A 21322-nucleotide genomic window follows, 5' to 3' on the forward strand; every position below is an offset into this window, starting at 1 on the left:
TAAGTAGGGTCAGGTGGGGTTAGGTAGGGTTAGGTGGGATTAAGTGCGGTTTAAGTAGGGCTAGGTAGGGTTAGGTGGGGGTTAGATGGGGTTAGGTGGGGTTGTGAGGTTAGGTGGGGTTAGGTGGGGTTAGGTGGGGTTTGGTAGAGTTAGGTGGGGTTTAGGTAGGGTTAGATGGGGTTAGGAGGGGTTATGTGAGGTTAGGTGGGGTTAGGAAGGGTTAGGTGGGGTTAGGTGGGGTTTGGTAGGGTTAGGTGGGGTTAGGTGGGGTTTGGTAGGGTTAGGTGGGGTGTTGGTGGGGTTATGTAGGGGTAGGTGGGTGGGGTTAGTTAGGAGGGATTAAGTCGCCAAATGAACTGTCTTACGTAGGTCAAGGAAGGTGAAAGTGTAGCAGCTTTCTCTAGTGAGCCTTAAGACATGGAGGAGGAGGAGGAGGAGGAGGAGGAGGAGGAGGAGGAGGAGGCAGTAGAAGAAATTAATGATGATGATGATAATGATGATGATGATGAAAAAGAAAGGGAAAAAAAGGAAGGAGGAGGAGGAGGAGGAGGAGGAGGAGGAGGAGGAGGAGGAGGAGGAGGAAAATAAAAAGGCGAAAACCACACATTCTTTTCCTCTACTTTTTCCTTTTTTGCAATTTTTGGAATTGAAACTCAATATATACGTAAAAAATTCTCCGGTGGCAGTAAAAATAATATATGAGTTCTGCCATGGGTCGACTTTATTCAGGAATGGATGGATTTTCGAGGAGGGGTGAAATTGAGGCTACACTGATATCTTTACTATGAGATGTTGCCTATTAGCTGAGTAAAATTCTCCTGTTCTGGCAATAATAAAGAAATGGCGCCAACAAGTAAAAAATAATACACTAAAAACAAGAGTAATTATTATGTAAGCCAGCACGCAGGTGAAAAATTTATTAAAACTCCATTAAAGAACAATTATGATCCCGGGCACTAAAAAGAATACCAAATCCAAGTTTCATATAGTACAGGGTTTTGTGCGGATTATTTTTCTCATTATATTACCACTGATCACTGTAAAACTGTTTGATGATAGCATTATTATGGTAAACACTACATTACAAGGCAAAAACCATGAAAAAGATATTGAAATCACTATGTAAACGCTTAAATTCCCACTTTCTTTGATATGCCAGAAAAAGAAAACGGTCGCTCCCAAACCAAGATAAACACGGACCCTTCGAGACAACCTTCACTTTCCGCCAAAACTTCGCAGGGTAAGCAACTCCAATTAGTTCCTCCACTCCATTTGCCTTAGACGTAGTGTAGGCTTAGTTACTTTATATAATAAGGAATTGATATCAGATTTTTCATTACTATCGTGTATAAGAGCTGTTCGATTGAATTGTCTAGACATAATTTACGATGGGTACAACTCAGAGCAAAAAGCGCTGCGGTAAGTTACTGGTAAAAGGCTTTAGTGTGCAGCTGCCTATGTGGCCTCTGCCCACCACACTGGACCTGATGCTGAAGGGTGATACCAGGATCATAACAGAAGTCTATCTCAGGCAGTTCGGGTGGCGGTTTGACATGCACCCCGAGGGAACAACGGTATTGCATTACACGTTCGAAGATCCGTTACAGTACAATGTGGACATGTCGCGCCTGAATAAGGTGAAACTTAAGCTGTTCTTCGGGGACAAAGTTGTACACAAACTCAAACTGAAGGTGGGTGCATCGGTGCCGTATGAGGCAAAGGGCAAGTCACTGGTTCACTATGAGGTACAGACGCAGATGCCGCTACTGAAGAGAGAGGCCTACATCCGTGTGGAGGTGGGCATGGTGTAAGGTTAAGGGCAAGTCACTGGTTCACTATGAGGCAAAGACGCAGATGCCGCTACTGAAGAGAGAGGCCTGCACCCGTGTGGAGGTGGGCATGGTGTAAGAGCATCACCCCGTGGACTACAGGATGCACCTGACCACCACTTGAACGCACGATGAAGGAAGGTGAGGAAATGGTCTCTTACTAAACGGTAATGATGGCTGAAAAGGACATGATCTCTGACGGAAATGAAAGGATGGCTGAAAAGGACTTGATCTCTGACGGAAATGAAAGGATCTCTCTTAATTTTTTATCTTGTTCTAAAAAAAAAAAAAAAAAACTCCTCCGTGGCAGCCACCTTGTCGTGGTGGGGGAGCTTAGGTGGCCCGGTGGTTACGGCAGAGTTTTTCTTGCCGGATAAATCGCTAGTGGGACACAACCAAGAGCTGCCAACAACATGAACTTAAACTTACACCTTTCTGTCGCTGGGAACCTTTGTCACCTGACGATGCAAACATAACAGGACGAAGTGCTATGGAAAAGAATTATAGTCACGAAGAAGTGCTATGAACAAGGAACTATAGTCACGATGGAGTGCTATGAACAAAAGACCTGTAGTCATGATAGTCACGATGAAGTGCCATGGAACAAAAGAGCTCTAGTCACGAAGAAGTGCTATGGAACAAAAGATCTATAGTCACGATGAAGTGCTATGGAACAAAAGAATTATAGTTACGATGAAGTGCTATGGAACAAAAGAATTATAGTCACGATGAAGTGCTATGGAACATAACGAATATTCTCCATGTTAAAACTGACGCATTGGTTGTACAAAAAATAAATAAAATAATGTCGCAGATTATTATTATTATTACTATTTCTATTATTATTATTGGTGGTAGGTTGGGCGCTCACCATCCACTCACTCGATGTAGTGCTGCTTTGGGTGTCTACCCTTTCCTCTTCTTCCTTCCTCTTCTTTCTTTCATTCTTTCCTCATCCTTCTGCCTACGGGTGACTTTACATTCCCTTTTATGTCTTTGTTTCCTTTACTCTTTCCTCTTCTTTCTGCCTGTGGGTGACTCTACTCTGAGTGACAAGCCAAATGGTTTCCTGTACACCAGGAGACCATTTACTACGCTGGGTGGTAACCATATAACCAAATTATGGCGCCTGGTGGTTTAGTGAGTAATTAAGGCGCTCCAATCGGACTGAGGCAGTGCAGGTTTATATCCAAGGGATGGTTGGGGTTTATTGCTCACGTAATGCCACTCAGGGATGAGTGAGGCTGGTCACTCATCTTAAATGTCAGGACCCACTTGCCTAGCCTCGGCCTCCTACGGTCCTCATGGGGCGGCATAGGATTGGACGATGCATGGATTATTATTATTATTATTATTATTATTATTATTATTATTATACTGGTAAAGAAAATACATAAAAATTACTGACCTGTGTCCATGATGCTTATTCGTTGTATTCCTCATGTACGTTTCTGCTCCATGTACGTATCCACTCCATGTATGTATCCACCTCATGTACGTATCCACTTCATGTATGTATCCATTTCATGTATGTATCCACTTCATGTACGCATCCACTCCATGTATGTATCCACCTCATGTACGTATCCACTTCATGTACGTATCCACTTCATGTATGTATCCACTTCATGTACGTATCCACTTCATGTATGTATCCACTTCATGTACGTATCCACTTCATGTATGTATCCACTTCATGTATGTATCCACTTCATGTATGTATCCACTCCAAGTATGTATGCATTATATGTATGTATCCACTTCATGTATGTATCCACTTTATGTACGTATGCACTCTATGTATCCACTTCATGTATGTATCCACTTTATGTACGTATGCACTCCATGTATCCACTCCATGTATGTCCTTGGTACTGAGGGTGATTCTGTGGTGTGGTGTGGTTAGAGGATGGTATGGTGTTGTGTGGTGAAAGGGTGGTATGGTGTGTGGTGCGGTGTGGTGTGAGAGGATGTATGGTGTGTGGTGCGGGACAGGGTGGTATGGTGTGTGGTGTGATGTGGTGTGGTGTGAGAAGATGTATGGTGTGTGGTGTGATGTGTGAGGGTGTATGGTGTGTGGTGTGGTGTGAGAGGGTGTATGGTGTGTGGTGTTATGTGGTGTGAGAGGGCGTATGGTGTGTGGTGTGAAAGGATGGTGTGGTATGGTGTGAGAGGACGGTATGGTATGGTATGGTGTGGCTACCCAAGGTCCCCGAAATCTACAAAACATGTCCGAAAATAATTAGTGAGAAGCAGAAGGACAGGGCCACTCTTAAAGAATCCCTTGCATCAAAAAACCTATCAAAATCTAAAAATAAGAACTGTATATAGAAAAAAGTATATAAAGAAAAATACGTCATCAATGTCAGGGGTAAATGAATGCTCTATTTGACCTCTCCACGTCGAAGTCTCTCAGCCGAATAAAATCGTCTGGAGAGAAGGAAAATCTGGGTCAGGGGGTTCATGAAGGCTTTATCTAACCCCTCTAGCTCGACAGCCTCTCAGAAACTGAAGGAAATCGTCTGGGGATGGGAAGACGAATAACTCGATACGTCACAACCCATCCAGTTTAAAAAGTTGTCTTTTAAAAGCTGAATAAAATCATCTGGAGACAGCAAATATACAACAAAACAATACGTAGCCTAATTCATCCATTCACTATTCATTTTGTTTCTATCTGAAGCGTAGGGGTCCGGGGCTAGGCTTTTTTTCCCCTGATTTAGTTAGAAGAGGAAGGACGTCAAAGCAATCGTACGTCTGGCAGTGTCCACCAAGCCTAAACACGTCCAAAATATCGTACCCAAACAATTCAAAATCCCTGGTGTAATGTTGGAACACTTCAGCGATGAGATGTGGTGATAGGGTGCTATAGTAGTGAGCTAGGCTTGTGTTAAGGGTTTTAGGTGTGTGTTGGGAGGTGCTAGGTGTGTTTTTGAGGGTTTTAAGGATGTGGGAAGCGTGTTGTGAGGTCCAAGATGTGTGAAATGTGTCTTGTGAGGTGATAGGTTTATGGGATGTGTTTTGAAAGGTACTGGATGTATGAAAATTGCTTTGGAGGGTGCTAGATGTAAGGGAAATGTCCCGGGAGGTGTTAGAACTAGGGAATGAACTCTCTAACATGCTAACTGAAGATGTATTGTGCTGGATATCAAATAATGTGTTTTGTAAGGTGACCGTTGCCTTGCGTTTGGTGTTAGGTATAAGGAAATCGTTCTGAGAGGTATTAGAGGTGTGAGGTAGATTTTGTAAGGTGCTAAATGTATGAGATATATTCTGTAACGTGTTAAATGTATGTGATATGTTCCCTAAGACGCTGGCTGAAGGGGAAGTGGTCTGGACGTCAGGTAAGGATGGTAGGTCTTGAAGGGATGGGTTGAGCCAAGGTATTTCAAAGCTGTTCAGTCCTAGCCTCCACCAGACTGGCTGAGGAGATAAAAATGTCACTAAGTATGTCCCCTCCTCTCTCTCTCTCTCTCTCTCTCACACACACACACACACACACACACACACACACACACACACACACACACACACACATCCTAACCCAAACCACTTCCTCCTCAACTAATCAAACTCTTCTACCTGTAATCACAACACAAGGAGTCCAAACCTACCTTAAGATCTTGCTGGAGCGTCTCAAGTTTGACAATAACTTGGTAGTGGATCGAACAGGGACAGCAGAGACGCCAGTAGGGGGCCCAGTGTGAGGAAAACCCTTCGCCTAGAATAAAGGGGCATCGAAGTTTTTAGTGCGACTGTACAATAGAGTCAAAAGAAATGATTTGATAAGGACAAGGATAGTGGGTGTAAGAGAGGCAACAGAGACGCCAGTATGAAGCCAAGTGTGAGGGAAATATTTCACCTAGAATAAAGACAGGGAACTTTTTGACTTTATGTGATGGTTGTATAAAGAACGAAATCATTTAAAAAGACATAAATAAAAATAATAGATGGGATAAAGGCAAAAGAGGCACCAGACCCTTAAAATCCACGAACTTTGTATCTCGACTGTTCAGTGAAAGAAAACATGCAGAATCTCTCATTAGAAAGCAATGGACACTGACAGCAAACAACGGATCCTGTCAGTCGGGAACACTATTCATGAACTGACATTTTGTGTACCTGAACAATGAAAGAATAAGGACAGAAATAGGCACAGAGAAAATGACTACTACAGGCTTAATTAGACGTAGACATTATCTCAATTAGGGGTCTATTTATCCAGTAATTAATCACGTCCACGTACTAAATGGGTGATGAGATGTAGGGTAATGGTACAGGAAAATGCCTCACCTGATTCGTTCGCCAGCAAGACGTACTCAAGAAATTGGCTGAAGGTTGGTACTGTCCCCTCGTCCTCACCCACACCATCTAAAATAATAATAATGATAATAACAACAACAACAACAATCATCATCATCATCCCTCGGCCTCATCTTCGTCCACACAATCTATAATAATAACAACAACAATCTATCTATCTATCTATCTATTGCCAGACGCCATAATCCCGTAAGGGGTGGTCATTTGACTTTGAGTTATATGTTTTAGTACAATAATAATAATAATCATCATCATCATCATCTTATTCATTACCTTCATCCCCACATAACGATGGGGTAAGGTAGGATCCACACACACACACACACACACACACACACACACACACACACACCACAAAAAAACAGAGAAGCGATATAAATGTACCCAATCTTTGCGTGCCCCTACGGAACTACACATCCAGTACACACATTGTTTTGATGTTGTTTTGTCCTTGATTCGTTGCTTAGCTTAATGACGAGATTGTTTTGAGGGGAATGAAGGTGATATGGGCTTTTCTTTACCTTCCTGAGTTGTTTTTTCTTTACGGTACCTTGCTATGTTATTTTCTTTACCTTGCTCTCTTGCCTTCCCTTACTTTGCTATGTTGTTTTTTCTTCGTTACCTTGCTGTTGTTTTGCTTTTCTTTACCTTGCTCTGTTGTCTTCCCTTACTTTGCTATGTTGTTTTTCTTTATCTTGCTGTTGTTTTTGTTTACCTTGCTGTGTTGTTTTTCTTTACCTTGCTGTGTTGTTCCCCCTTGTGTTGCCTGTAGAGTGGTTAGGATGTGATGCCGGAACTGCCTCAGAGACCAGTGACCAGCGTGCAACACCTTGAAAGATAAAGAACACCTCAACATGTAAAAACTGTCTATCTATCTATTTATCTATCCATCTGTCTATCTATACCTATGTCTATCTATCTATCTGTCTTTGTATCTATCTACCTATCTATCTATCTACCTGCTTGTCTGTCTATCTATCTACCTAGCTATTTATCTATCTATCTATTTATTGGTCTGTCTACCTATATATTTATCTATCAATTTATATATTTATTTATCTACCTACCTACCTATCTATCTACCTATCTATCTATCCATCTATCTATCTATAATTCCAAGCCGTACCCGCATAACACGAGAAATCAGTCAGTGGAAGAAATGAGCAACGTCAACTATGTCCCACCATTCTAAAAATAATATTACTACATTAAGATCTAAATTACTATCTATCTATCTATCTATTGCCAGACGCCATAATCCCGTAAGGGGTGGCCATTTGACCTTCAGTTATTTGTTTTAAGGGGAGGGGCACTAACCCTCCACCAACCCACTTGTTGACAAGTAGGGAGCACGTAAGGTTTGGTTATATGGTTACCACCCAGCGTTGTAAATGGTTTCGTGGCTCACAGGAAACACTTAAGAATAATGACAAGAAAACGAAAAAGACTTATGAGGGTAACTTCGTAATTTTTCCAAGTCCCAAGCTTCCCTTAGAAAAACCCTCAACCATCACCGTTCCATGAAGGTCCCTAAGGTTGATATTGGATGTACAGGGACTAGGGGAAGAGGCAGGTTAAATTTTCACCTATCGGCCACACGAGGGACTAGAGAAGTGCAATATTAGGCCTACCTTGTCGATGTAAGCCGAGAGGAGGCGGGAGAATGGATGACGAACTAGGAGAAACTTGAAGAAGTGTTTCGTAGCGTATTCCAATTCAGCCTTATTCTGTAGGAGAGAGAGGGGGGTGAGTATGAGTGTTTTACTTTCTCTCTCTCTCTCTCTCTCTCTCTCACACACACACACACACACACACACACACACACACACACACATACATTTGCCTGCACTAACCACAAATCCTCTCTCTCTCTCTCTCTCACCTTAGGAATGAGTACTGCGGCTTCGGAGTGTAGAGAATGGTCATCGTCTGCTTCTGAGACCACGGGCAGACCCTCTGACCGGAGCAGACCAGCAGCCAGGGACGTGGAGGCTACCTGAGATCGAGCAGACATGGGAGAGCAGAAATTGTATAAGAATAAACCTTGGGAATTCCGTAACAGCTCTTACTTAGCGATTTATTCTATTAAACTCAGTATCCTCTAGCTGATGCAAATTGTAGTGGTAAAAGACATAAACCAAGACTGAGTTAAGGTGTAAAAAAATAAATCGCTAAGGAATGGGTGCTAGGGAGGCTTCTGTGCTATATACAGTATAATACTGTCTTTCTCATCCTCAGCGCTGGAGAGGGACGCCTTCACGTGGTTGCGCTGATATGGCCGTGAGGTGGAGCTGCCTGGTTATACAAATGTCCCTCAACCTCCTCCCTATCCCCCCGAAGGAGTATGGTGGACTGCAGGAGGAGGGCAACTTCAGCCTGCAGTCCACTGGGTTCACGTTTAGATAAGACTGGGGCAACAACTACTACTACTACTACTACTACTACTACTACTACACACACACACACATTAATATTAAGGTACCTCAAATCCCCCCCCTCTCTCTCTCTCACACACACACACACACACACCTTGTTAATGAGACAGGTAAGGGATGATGCAGAGCGGGCGAGCCGGAAGTTGGATGAGTTGACACAGTGCTCTGAAAAAAAAGAAAAAAAAGAAAAAAAACGATTTTATTCATATTATTGGGTGGGGTGCAGTGGGGTAATGGAGGGGTTGGATGGGGTGGAGTGGGGTATTGGAGGGGTTAGGTAGGGTGGAGTGGGGTATTGGAGGGGTTGGGTGGGGTGCAGTGGGGTAATGGAGGGGTTGGGTGGGGTGCAGTGGGGTATTGGAGGGGTTGGGTGGGGTGCAGTGGGGTACTGGAGGGGTTGGGTGGGGTGCAGTGGGGTATTGGAGGGGTTGGGTGGGGTGCAGTGGGGTAATGGTGGGGTTGGATTGGGTGGAGTGGCTATGGAAGATGTTTATGGACTTAGAGAGAGAGAGAGAGAGAGAGAGAACAAATATCCCCCTCTCTTTCCAATCTTCACTACTCCCTTACCTAACTCATGATCTTCACTACACGCCCTCTCCATCACTCCCACTCGCTTCTTGAACACCTCTCTCCTCTCCCCCGCCCACTCTGGCACCTCCACACCGTCCGCTAAAATATCCTTCTTCTTGCTTTCTTCTGAGGCTGAGAAATATATAAAAGATCTTGATGACTTTCTTGGTTTGTAAATATGTATGGAGATGGAAGAGTGAATTATGAAGAATGATGAAGAACTGTGCAAAGCTTCCTCGTAAAAATTTTCACTTTGTTTTGGCTATAGTGTGTGTGTGTGTGTGTGTGTGTGTGTGTGTGTGTGTGTGTGTGTGTGTGTGTGTGTGTGTGTGTGTGTGTGAAGAAGGAAGCAGTAGTTACTTTTACTCTAACTTGGCCCAAAATTGCCATCTCTCCACCTTGAATGCTGAGTTGCAACATGAGATTGATACTAGAGTAAGATGCTAATCACGAAGAAGTGCTGGGGAAATATAAAGCCATATCACTGTCTTTCTGCCACTGAGGTACGTGAAATAAGCTACAAAAGGACGAAAATCTGGTCCAAGTTAAAGACATAGCAATCTTACATACACCTTAACTAAGTATATAATTACAATACCTGGTGCATTTTCCAATTTCGTAGCTTCATTTTTCCCTTCTCTATTAATATTCTCTATTTTATGTATGGTTGGTGAGGCATATTCCTTTTTCAAAATGGTTGTCTTCTTCTTCCTCTCTTCCTGGGTCTGTGTTTTTGTAAGAGTGTTTGTTTTTAATTCGTCCCTCTCTGTATGTTCCAATTTCTGTGCTTCATTTCTCTCATTTATAATATTTTTTGCTGTTTTATGATTGCGTAATGATATATATTCCTTTTTCTCTACGTTCTTGCCTGTTTCCTTCTTCTCGTCTTGGTTTGTGGTTTCCCTTGGAGATTCTGGCTCTTTCAATTCGTCCCTCTCTCCTTTCTCCCTTCTCTGTCCTTCATCTCTCTCATTTAAAAGATTTTCCGCTGTTTTATGATTGACTGATGGTCTATATTCCATTCTCTCTGTTTCATCTTCCCCCTGATCCTCTTTGGCAGGGTTAAATCGCAGGCGGGAGGGATTGGCGGGATTGGATTCTTTGATAAGGGATTTGTATACCCGTTGATGATCGCCATTTGTTTTCGTCAGGGCTGTAATGGCCGATTCGTGCCTTGGATGCGTTTTGAATTCACCCGCGTCATTTTTCACCCCTGGAGCTGTCGTGTGCGTCGTGGCTGCGTTTTTTGTCCTCACTCCTTCCTCTTTACGACCCCTAATGTCCTCTTTTGTTAACTTATTTACAAACAGACGCGAGGATTTTGGCGCACCAGCCCCCTCGTGGATTCGGAACAGCGCGGGACTGTTTAGAGGTTTCGGCTCTGTGATTTTTCGGTTTATTGCGTACATACACACGCACATGAGCACGATACACGTACATGATGTCACACCGAGTATTTTGATCTTATATTTCATTTTTTGCACTGCTGAAAATTGAAAGTATTTATAAACAAACCATTTTCTTCGCTGGGTAGTAACCATATCACTAAACTGATGCTTGGTAGCCTTGTGGATTGTCAGATGTGTGTAGCTGTGGTCTATATATTAACTATCTGTGTCTATCTGTCTATCTATCCATCTATATCTATATGTCGATCCATCTCCTCTCTCTCTCTCTCTCTCTCTCATTTTATCTATCTGCGAAATTTGCAGTACAAGTAGATTAACTATTGACTTCGCTGGGTGGTGACCATATCTCCACTACAGATGCCTGGTGGTCTAGTTAAGGTGCTACAGACGTATGCAGTCCACGAGAGCTGAAGTCCTAGGTTATTTTTTCTCTCTCCCTTTTCTTTTTCTTTTATTTTTCCCTATCACACACTATCCATTCAGAAATATATGCCACACACACAAGAGAAAGAAAGATACAAAAATGCGAATAGCAAAAACATGTACTGGAAAACCATAAATCTCATCGGCTATTTATGCTCTAACGGCGTAAAATTGTCGTCTCTCCATCTTGAATACTAGAAATGATGCTAGTAGGGAAGAAGTGCTATGAAAATTATGATGAGCCATAGTATTGCCTTGTTCTGCAAAGAGGTAAGTGAAATAAGCTGGAAAAGGACGAATATTTACGCCAAGTTAGGGTAAAAAGGTGTATAGCGGACGATTCTTTATGCAGCGAGTGTTCAGAGCGTAGTCATCACTACCACTCCTCTCAGCAAACCTCACGAACACACTGAGCTGAGCCTGAGAGTGTTAATATTGTTTTCACTCGTAAATATCGTAAATATAAACGGTATTCCTCACAATGACCCCCTCTCAACCAAGTTCAAGGACACACTGCGGTGGACCTGTTCCTTGCAGTGTTGCCACTGTGGATGTTTTGTTTACATTGTCGTCTGCTACTCCTTACACAATTATTCATTATTTTTTTGGCCTTACATCATCGCCATAGATAGTTTATACAATGAATGGCTGAAAATATATGTGAAAATCCCCCCAAACTCCTTTTTTTATTACATCTTTATCTGTCTCAAGAACAAACCACAAGAAAAATAAATCGACGAGAGAAAATGGATGCTGCGCCTGGGAAACTTAACTAAAACGCTACATATATATATATATATATATATATATATATATATATATATATATATATATATATATATATATATATATATATATATATCTTTCCTTCCTGTTTTTGTAATTGTGCTAAGAATGATCATTTTCCTTTCATGTATGTATCAATAAATGGAGTGTTGGGTCTTGTAGTGAATATATATACAGAATCTAAATAAAAACAGATAAATACATAAATATTCAAGGTTATATTCACGCTGAGATTCGAATTTGACATGTAGCTTCTTGTGGGTGACATAGGAAGGCACTCAGCACCTTTTCCTTAGCGAATTATTCCACACATGAACCCTTTTCAATCCTATTGTATATTTTTGATGCAATGTATGTTTTAAAAGGACATATATCTTTCCTAACTGCATATTTTTTATCCATCACTAAGTTTTATCAGATAAGGAAATATAATGAGAGTTACTTGACATTTGGAAATTATACTTTACGCCAATCCAGTGCCAGATGCAGTAAACAATGCAGTACAGTAGGTTCTCTCTCTCTCTCTCTCTCTCTCTCTCTCTCTCTCTCTCTCTCTCGACCTTTTCTTACTTTCATTTCTTCCATTGAATTTTCTTTCATCTGTAATGCATTCTCTCTCTCTCTCTCTCTCTCTCTCTCTCTCTCTCTCTCTCTCTCTCACTCAAAATTCAGCCAACTTAAAATTTCCAGAATAAATGCATTGATTTTTAGCTGAACCCAAAGAGAAAAAACGAAGAATTCTGACTCAATTACACGTTACGTAGATCACAGCTTTAGAACGAAAATATATGGTTTTGTCATTCAATATTCTTAGGGTTTTCAAATTTTTTCGTCCAAGTTCAGAAAGGATCGATTTTAGGGGAGACTGGGCTGTGATTTATATTTTTCTGTTTTCTCTCTCTCTCTCTCTCTCTCTCTCTCCCAACCTACCTACCTACCCACTCGTACTTACCTCTCTCTCTCTCTCTCTCTCTCTCTCTCTCTCCCAACCTACCTACCTACCCACTCTTACTTACCTCTTCTCTCTCTCTCTCTCTCTCTCTCTCTCTCTCTCTCTCTCTCTCTCCCAATCTACCTAACGACCCACTCGCACTTACCTCTTCTCTCTCTCTCTCTCTCTCTCTCTCTCTCTCAACCTACCTACCTACCCACTCGTACTTACCTCTTCTCTCTCTACCTAGCTACTCTCTCTCTCTCTCTCTCTCTCTCTCTCTCTCTCTCTCTCCCAACCTACCTACCTACCCACTCGTACTTACCTCTTCTCTCTCTCTCTCTCTCTCTCTCTCTCTCTCTCTCTCCCAACCTACCTACCTACCCACTCGTACTTACCTCTTCTCTCTTACCTACCTGCTCTCTCTCTCTCTCTCTCTCTCTCTCTCTCTCTCCAAAATGAGTAGAGACAGCCTGAGATAAGGGAAAAATACTGAACGAGCAAATGAAAGTGAGAGAAAGTGAGCGAAAAATTGAGCAATAAAGTGAGAAAAAGTGAGAAAATGAAGTTGGTGTTCTACCCTCCCACACCTGCCATGTGAGCCCTGAAATGTGCACACCTGGATGACCGAGAGCTAGCTTTTTTCTCTCCTTTTCAGTCTCTCTCTCTCTGTTCATATCTTTCTATTCATCGATCTGTATCTATCTATTTATCTGTATATCTATTTATCTTTCTACCCATCTATCTATCTATCTATCAGTCTATCTATCTATGTCTTAAACAAGCCGTACAATTTCGTTGTTTTTTTCTGGCGCTCACACCCCTAGATTTAATTCTCTCTCTCTCTCTCTCTCTCTCTCTCTCTCTCTCTCTCTCTCTCTCTCTCTCTCCTAAAGAAAGCGTTAATTAAAGAGAAGAACAAGAGAACACAAAAGAACAAAACAGAACAAGATATAAAAAAGCTTCAAATAATTCTTACCTTAAAATGCTTTGCACAGAACGCTACACCTGACATTAGAGAGAGAGAGAGAGAGAGAGAGAGAGAGGAGTCTTTAAAGTGGCATCTATACGTAATGTGTTGTTTTTGTTTTTGTTTTTTATGCTATGAAATCCACCATCAATCATCATCATCATCATCATCATCATCATCATCATCATCATCATCATCATTATCGTCATTATCATCATCATTATTATCATCATCATTATCATCATCATCATCATTATCATCATCATTATCATCAGTCATCATTACCATCATCATCCTCTTCTTTTTCTTCTTCTTCCTCCTCCTCTTCCTCTTCCTTCTCATCATCATCATCATCATCATTATCATCATCAATATCATCATCATCATCTTCTTCTTCTTCTTCTTCCTCCTCCTCCTCCTTCTCATCTTCATCATCATCATCACCATCCTCCTCCTCTTCTTTTTCTTCTTCTTCCTCCCCCTCCTCCTCCTCCTCCTCCTCCACCTCATCATCATCATCATCATCATCATCCACTGCTTAGGTAGGATCCAAACAACAAAGAAATGGAAAGCATATATAAACATTCAATTTTCAGAAAAGCAAGTATCTTCAGGAATTCTATATTTTTAACTATTTTTCTGGTTTGTTTGAGGGTCCCTGGCCTTCTGCTGACAACCCGGCATGAAATAATAAGTAGTAGTGAGACGCAGGGTAAGTACGGTCATTTTAGAGCAGACAGTGCGATAGACAGGCGAAGAGAAAAAGTTGGTGAAGAAGGTGAGTTTATAGAGAGAGAGAGAGAGAGAGAGAGAGAGAGAAACAGACAGACAGTGCGATACACAGGCGAGGAGAAAAGGTTGAAGACGAGGAGTTGAGAGAGATAGAGATAGAGAGAGAGAGAGAGAGAGAGAGAGAGAGAATGTGATAGACAGGCGAGGAGAAAAGGTTGGTGAAGACGGGGAGTTGAGAGAGAGAGAGAGAAAGAGCAATAGACAGGCGAAGAGAAAAGGTTGGTGAAGACGGGGAGTTGAGAGAGAGAGAGAGAGAGAGAGAGCGTTCACGGAAGAGGTGAAGGAAGGGAAGAGAAAATCCAGGATGTCACGTATCCAAAGTTTATAAATACCACGAAGGCAAAAAATTGGTGTATTTGTGTGTGTATATACGTGCTTGTGTGTGTGTGTATGTGTGTGTGTGTGTGTGTGTGTGTGGTAGCTTAGCATGGTCTTCACTGACGTACACTACCATTATCCGACTTATCACTACCTTTTTAACCAGACAGGAGATTCCACACAGACGGTCGCAAAAATATTTCTGCTCCACTGCCTCTGCCTCACACTTGGAGCATATCTGTTACACTCCTGCTTGACAAAAGGATTCACACTATTTCTCTTAGTCTAGTTCTCATACTATTCTACTTTGCTTCATACTTAGGGCATGTCCGTCACTTTCCTCCCTGACGCATCGTATCAAAGAGAATCATCTATGGCCAGAGAAACTTACCAAGCCTCCCTCAGCTTAGGAATATCAGCCAGCAGAGAAAAGTGATAAGTAGAAGAGATGAAATATTACCAAGCCTCTCTCAGCTTAGGAATATCAGCCAGCAGAGAAAAGTGATAAGTAGAAGAGATGAAATATTATCAAGCCTCTCTCAGCTTAGGAATATCAGCCAGCAGAGGAAAGTGACAAGTAGAAGAGGTGAAATATTACCAAGCCCCTCTCAGCTTAGGAATATTTGCCAGCAGAGGAACGTGATAAGTAGAAGAGGTGAAATATTACCAAGCCTCCCTCAGCTTAGGAATATCAGCCAGCAGAGGAAACTGACAAGTAGAGACGAATTATCAAAGCCTCTCTTAGCTTAGGAATATTAACCAGCAGAGGAAAGTGACAAGTAGGAGAGTTGAAATATGATTAAGCCTCTCTCAGCTTGGAATTATTAGCCAGCAGAGGAAAGTGATAAGGAGATGAGACGAATTATTACCAAGCTTCTCTCACTTTGGGGTTATTAGCCGGTAGAGGAATATGAGAAGAGGTAAAAGATGACACACCAAGCCACTCTCAGCTCACCAACACCAGCATGGAAAGGAACGTGAGAGGCAGAAAGAGATGAAACACGTGAGAGGCAGAAAGAGATGAAACACGTGAGAAGCAGAAAGAGATGGAAAACGTGAGAAGGGCAAAAAAAGATGAAACGCATGAAAAGGAAGTATGAAACACGCGAGGAGAAGAGGTGAAACATTGATCTAAACTCTTGTCCACGGCTGTATGTGCATTAGGAACAATTTAGGCGTCACAGCAAGGGATTGAGAGTGTCGGGAACTGTGGTTTCAAATTGCGTGTGTGTCGCCAAGACCTGAGATGTAAATACGAAAGAAAATGGCACACCTGTCGAAAGTTTGGCATCCCTTCTCTCGTTAAGGCACGGGCGCTTCGTTGCACCTCGTCTCTAGCGATTTATCCTTGCAATTTATACTCAGCCCCTCTCCATCTCTTTTCTAACGATTTATTTTTTGCATTTTATACTTTAGCGTTTTTCTATCTTTTATTTATGCTGTTTTAATGTCGACATAATTTGTATCAATTATATTAAGAGGATACTGAGGTGTTTTGTGCAGGATAAATCGCTGCAGAGGAAGTCTTACGGGATCTCCAAGGCCAATCATCATCATCATTATCATCATCATCCATCATCACCACCAATATCATCATCACCACCACCATCATTGTTATCATCATTACCACCACCACCACCATCCTCCTCCTCATCCTCCTCTTCACCACCACCACCACCACCATCATCATCATCATTATTATCACCACCATCACCATCAACACCACCACCACCATCCTCCTCCTCATCCTCACCACCACCACCACCATCCTCCTTCTTCTCATCCTTCTCCAACATCATCATCATCACCACTACCACCATCCTCCTGTTCTTTCACCTCCTCCTCCTCCTCACCACCACCATCATCATCATCATCATCATCAGGACAATAACACACTGTCACTTCAAGAAAATCCTTCATTGGCCACCATCCTTTCACATTACTTTTCCTACAAAAATACAAAGCAAGAGTGATTTATTAACACATTCTACGCTACATACATTAGTCTCGAGCTATGAATTGCTAAGATGGAGAAAACACTACATGTGCACTGAAAAAAAGTGTGTGTGTGTGTGTGTGTGTGTGTGTGTGTGTGTGTGTGTGTGTGTGTGTGTGTGTGTGTGTGTGTGTGTGTAGGCTATGTGTGAGTGTATGTGTATGCATGTTTGACTAGAAAGACAGGAATTCTCTATCATACACACTCACTCCTGCACACACACACACACACACACACACACACACACACAGGTGACAGGTAACTATTAAACAAGACTGACACAATATACACGAGTACAGAGCTTCCTATATGCCGGGTGAAATACAGACAAGTTATGTATTATGTATTCGCTACGTATTAATGCATTATATAAATCTGACACATTCCTTTTAGCCCTTTCACTGAGATGAGGGTAGACTATTTTTCTCCATCATCAGACGGTTCCCAGCAGCTTAGAAAAATCCACTGGGAAAAGGGATTGATTTTGAAGGCTTTACCTGACCTCTAAAGTGGCTGAGTGGTAAAGAGGCGGCCTGAAGACCCCACAGACCCAGGTTCGAATCCCGGCTGGGGTACGGAACAGTCTAAGATTTTCGCAACACCATTCCTTACTGATCTACCAAAAGACCCGCTGATATGTCGTAAAAATACCCCCGCTAATACCAGTACACCAGTCCTGTATGAGGCAGCCCAGGCGTGTATTCAGTATAGGCGGTGGGTGTTAGCGCTGAAGTGGTGACATGTGGAGGTGTAGAGTACGTAGGGTTGACTTACGGGTCTTAGGAAACAGGCTATGAAACCTATGCCCAGAGACGGATAAATAAAACCCTAATAATTAAAAAGTAAAAATAAAAATAAATAAATAAAAACAAATAAATGAATAAATCGCAATGGGAACGGTGTTACGACGCTTGAATAAGGACAAGACGGCTTTCCTAAGCTGAATAAAATCGTCTGAAGGGAGTAAGAAAAACCTATGACGTCATCGCAGTGAAGAGGCTTAGAGGAAATGCACACACACACACACACACACACACACACACACACACACACACACACACACACACACGCTCTCTCTCTGTCTCTGTCTCTCTCTCTCTCACACACACACACACACACACTCACTCTCTCTCTCTCTCTCACACACACACACACACACACGCCCACCCACACACACACACACACAAGCATGAAGAATATAACAAAACCACTCTACATAATACAATAACCATACATGTCTCCCCACACACACATATACATCCCTTATTCTAGTATTATTATGTATAGATGAGAAAATTTGTATATTAGAAAAAGAAGAAGAAATTACACAACTCTCTCCTTTTCAAAATTCAAAATCCTATGCTATGTGGCTTTGGTAACCCCTAACACCTCTTCCTTGGTGATTTATTCTGTACGTAGCGTCTCTGTATCGTGTATTTTACTTTGATATATACGTGTATGAATAAGTATATGAATAACGTGTAACAGAGTGGGAAGAAGTAAAATAAATCACTTAGGAAGAAATGTTACGTACCTCCTGGTGACCTCACTGTACAATACCATGTACTAAGGTATCGTAGTACAATACATTACATTTTGGAAGAAGGGGATGTACACACACACCTGGGCAGGTGTCCTAGTTAATTAAGCTCCCTAACACCTTTTCCTAAGCGATTTATTTTATTTCTTACACCTTACTGTCCTTACATTTTGGAAGAAGGGGATGTACACACACCTGGACAGGTATCCTAGTTAATTAAGCTCCCTAACACCTTTTCCTAAGCGATTTAGTTTATTTCTTACACCTTGCTGTCCTCTTCGGTGCTACATAAATCCTACCAATATCCCCATACTCTGCGTATATAACGAGAGAAGTATATTGAGAATTTATGTCCAAAAATAAATCGCTTAGGAAGAGGTGCTAGGGAGCTTAGCGATTTTAGGAGATTTATGTCACACAGAAGAGGACGGTAAAGCGTAATAAACAAATTAAATCGCTTTGGAAAAGGAGTTAGGGAGCTTGTAACACAGAAGAGGACAGTAAGGTATAATAAATCGCTAAGGAAAAGGTGTTAGGGAGCCTTCTCAACCGACATGAAGGAAGGCCAAGGTGTGTCTGACCTAAATGGAAGATGGTGTCGCTGTCTCAAGCATAAATTCTAAATAAGAAGACGAAATGTTAAAATTTACTCAGGTTACAAAAGAAAATAATCTCAGCAGCGCATAAATTAACGTGAAACAAGATAAATTCACCTGAAAAAGACAGTGTAAAAATAAATTAATATAAAAAAGAATTAAGGACAACTGTAATTACCTACGCCAGAGAGGTTAGGTTTTACCCTGCGTTTGCTGATTTGCCTGTTTGTCTATCTGTCTGTCAGCAGGCTTACTCAAAAAGGTATGAACGGATTTTGTTGAAATTTTGTGGAAGGGTGGGCCATGGGCCAAGGAAGAAACGATTAAATTTGGGGGCGGATCCTAATCCTATATCCACTGATCTGGATCCGGATCCTTTTTAATGGCAGTGGCATTGGCGGAGGTATATGCTCTCTGAGTACTTCCTAGTGTGGTGTATAGATTTTTTTATTTGTCTTTCCTTCCTTTGTTCATCTTCAATTAAAAAAAACAACAACATGAGAAAGACAGAGCAAGTATAATTTAACATCAAGACAAAGATATATATTTTCTACAATTTTTCGTTTTACAATGAAGGAAATCTTGGTACTAAAAAAAAAAAAATAATAAATACAAGATTAACCCTATATCCTCGCCAGGTAAGGAAGCTCCCTTACACCTCTTCTTTACCGATTTATTTTTGGATACGGCGGGGTAGTATCACTTCGTATGTTATTTATGCAGAGTATGGTGATATTAGAGCCATTGAAGTGACACAGAAGAGGACGAAAAGGTGTAATAAAGAAAATAAATTGCCTACGAACAGGTGCTAGGGAGATTTCTTAATACGGGGCTGAGATTTAATAAGTGTAAATCCTAAAGCAATCACAGGTTTCCAAAACACCTTATTTTTTAGTATTTATTAGCTGTACACTTAACTTCTCTCTCTCTCTCTCTCTCTCTCCACAATATTAACTACATGTTAGCTACCCAATTAACCACAGTTTACCACACAACCACATCCACACAATTAACCACACTACCACACTTTCGTAAACACCCACCACAGTGCTACTGTTTCAACCACAATTAGCCACAGTCAACCACACTACCACACCCCACTCACACTTCCACCAAAACACCACAAATTCACCACACAACCACAATCAACACCACAGTCACACTATCACACTCCCCTCAGACACCCACCACAAACTCAACCACACAATTAACCACACTACCACCACTATACCACACTCACACCACCACATATGCATCAGTCTATACTAGCCACACCACTCCACAATACCACCACACCACCACACCAGTACACCAGCTCGGGCATTCTCATCAATAATACCACATCAACCTTCACATCGCCACACTTCCACCACAGCGCTACACACCACACCACTACACCACACCACACTGCTTCCCACCACCTCATGAGTCACCACACCACCACACCCCCAACCACATTACTAACTACACACCCACACCACACCCACTCAAACATCCACCATGCCCCTTGAAACAGGGTGGGTGGTGGGAGGGGCGGGGGGAGGTCGGGCTGGGCGTGGTGGGCGTGAAATGGGCGTGGATTTGCGCGGCCAGGTAGGCGTGTGGGGGGGAGAGGAAGCCCACCCCTCAGGTAGCTTGCTTCTCTGCTGTCTTCTCCAGTATCTGTGGAGAGAGAGGGAGGGTTGGTGAGAGATGGAGAGAGAATGAGAGATGGGGGAGAGAGAGAGAGAGAGAGAGAGAGAGAGAGAGAGAGAGAGAGAGAGAGAGAGAGAGATAGACAGGCAAATATACAAAATTAGATAGACAGACAGACAGACAGTGAGAGGGAGGAAGACAGAGCCAAGAGGAGAATCAACTAGGGAAGAGATAAAACAGCTAGACAAACAGAAAATTAAATATATCACCATAAATATAAAAAAAATTAAATATAATACAGATTCAGAATTACCCACACAAAAAATCAAACGGCTTTCAAACATCACTTTAAATTTTCTCTTCAGTCTTTACTAAAAAAAATAAATAAACTTCTAAATCCACCTCATGACAAATAAATCGCTATCTAAAATGTATCACCCTTTTAGGAGCGAAAAAAAGTGAGTAAAAGCTTGAATGGAAGTGAGAAAATGCTAAAAAACTCTTTCTCTCGTGGCTCTAATTTTCTCTCAGTCCATCGCAAAATATCAAAGGCTAGAAATCACAGTCCCTTTAACAGTAATTTTAGTAAGACGAGAAAATTAATCAGCATTGTCTTTCGTGTGGTTTTAATTATTTTCTTGTCTTCCTCACTAAACGAGGCGATGTTTTTAGGGAACGAGCGAAGATAAATGATAAAGCTGACGGTCACGCATGAAAAAGAAGTGTAAAATATAAATAGCATTGTTTTTCGTACCTTCCCATACCTCTC

At 41.8% G+C, this 21322-nt stretch overlaps 1 protein-coding gene across 1 annotated transcript in view; it reads right to left on the reverse strand.

Annotated features, from left to right (window-relative positions):
* Positions 1-1813: 1813 nt before the first annotated feature.
* LOC145398093 (uncharacterized) overlaps positions 1814-21322 on the reverse strand; it is a 25998-nt gene continuing 6489 nt past the window's right edge. The window contains exons 3-8 of the mRNA XM_080271047.1: positions 20412-20580; positions 8035-8148; positions 7784-7879; positions 6868-6981; positions 5444-5550; positions 1814-1877 (exon numbers count right to left, since the gene is read on the reverse strand). Of these exons, the coding sequence (XP_080127173.1) occupies positions 1814-1877; positions 5444-5550; positions 6868-6981; positions 7784-7879; positions 8035-8148; positions 20412-20580 (664 nt within the window). The remainder of the gene's footprint in view (positions 1878-5443; positions 5551-6867; positions 6982-7783; positions 7880-8034; positions 8149-20411; positions 20581-21322) is intronic.

This window comes from Coenobita brevimanus, chromosome 44 (genome assembly GCF_032717465.1).
Source record: "Coenobita brevimanus isolate Jiangsu-jjx chromosome 44, ASM3271746v2, whole genome shotgun sequence".
Taxonomy (NCBI): domain Eukaryota; kingdom Metazoa; phylum Arthropoda; class Malacostraca; order Decapoda; family Coenobitidae; genus Coenobita; species Coenobita brevimanus.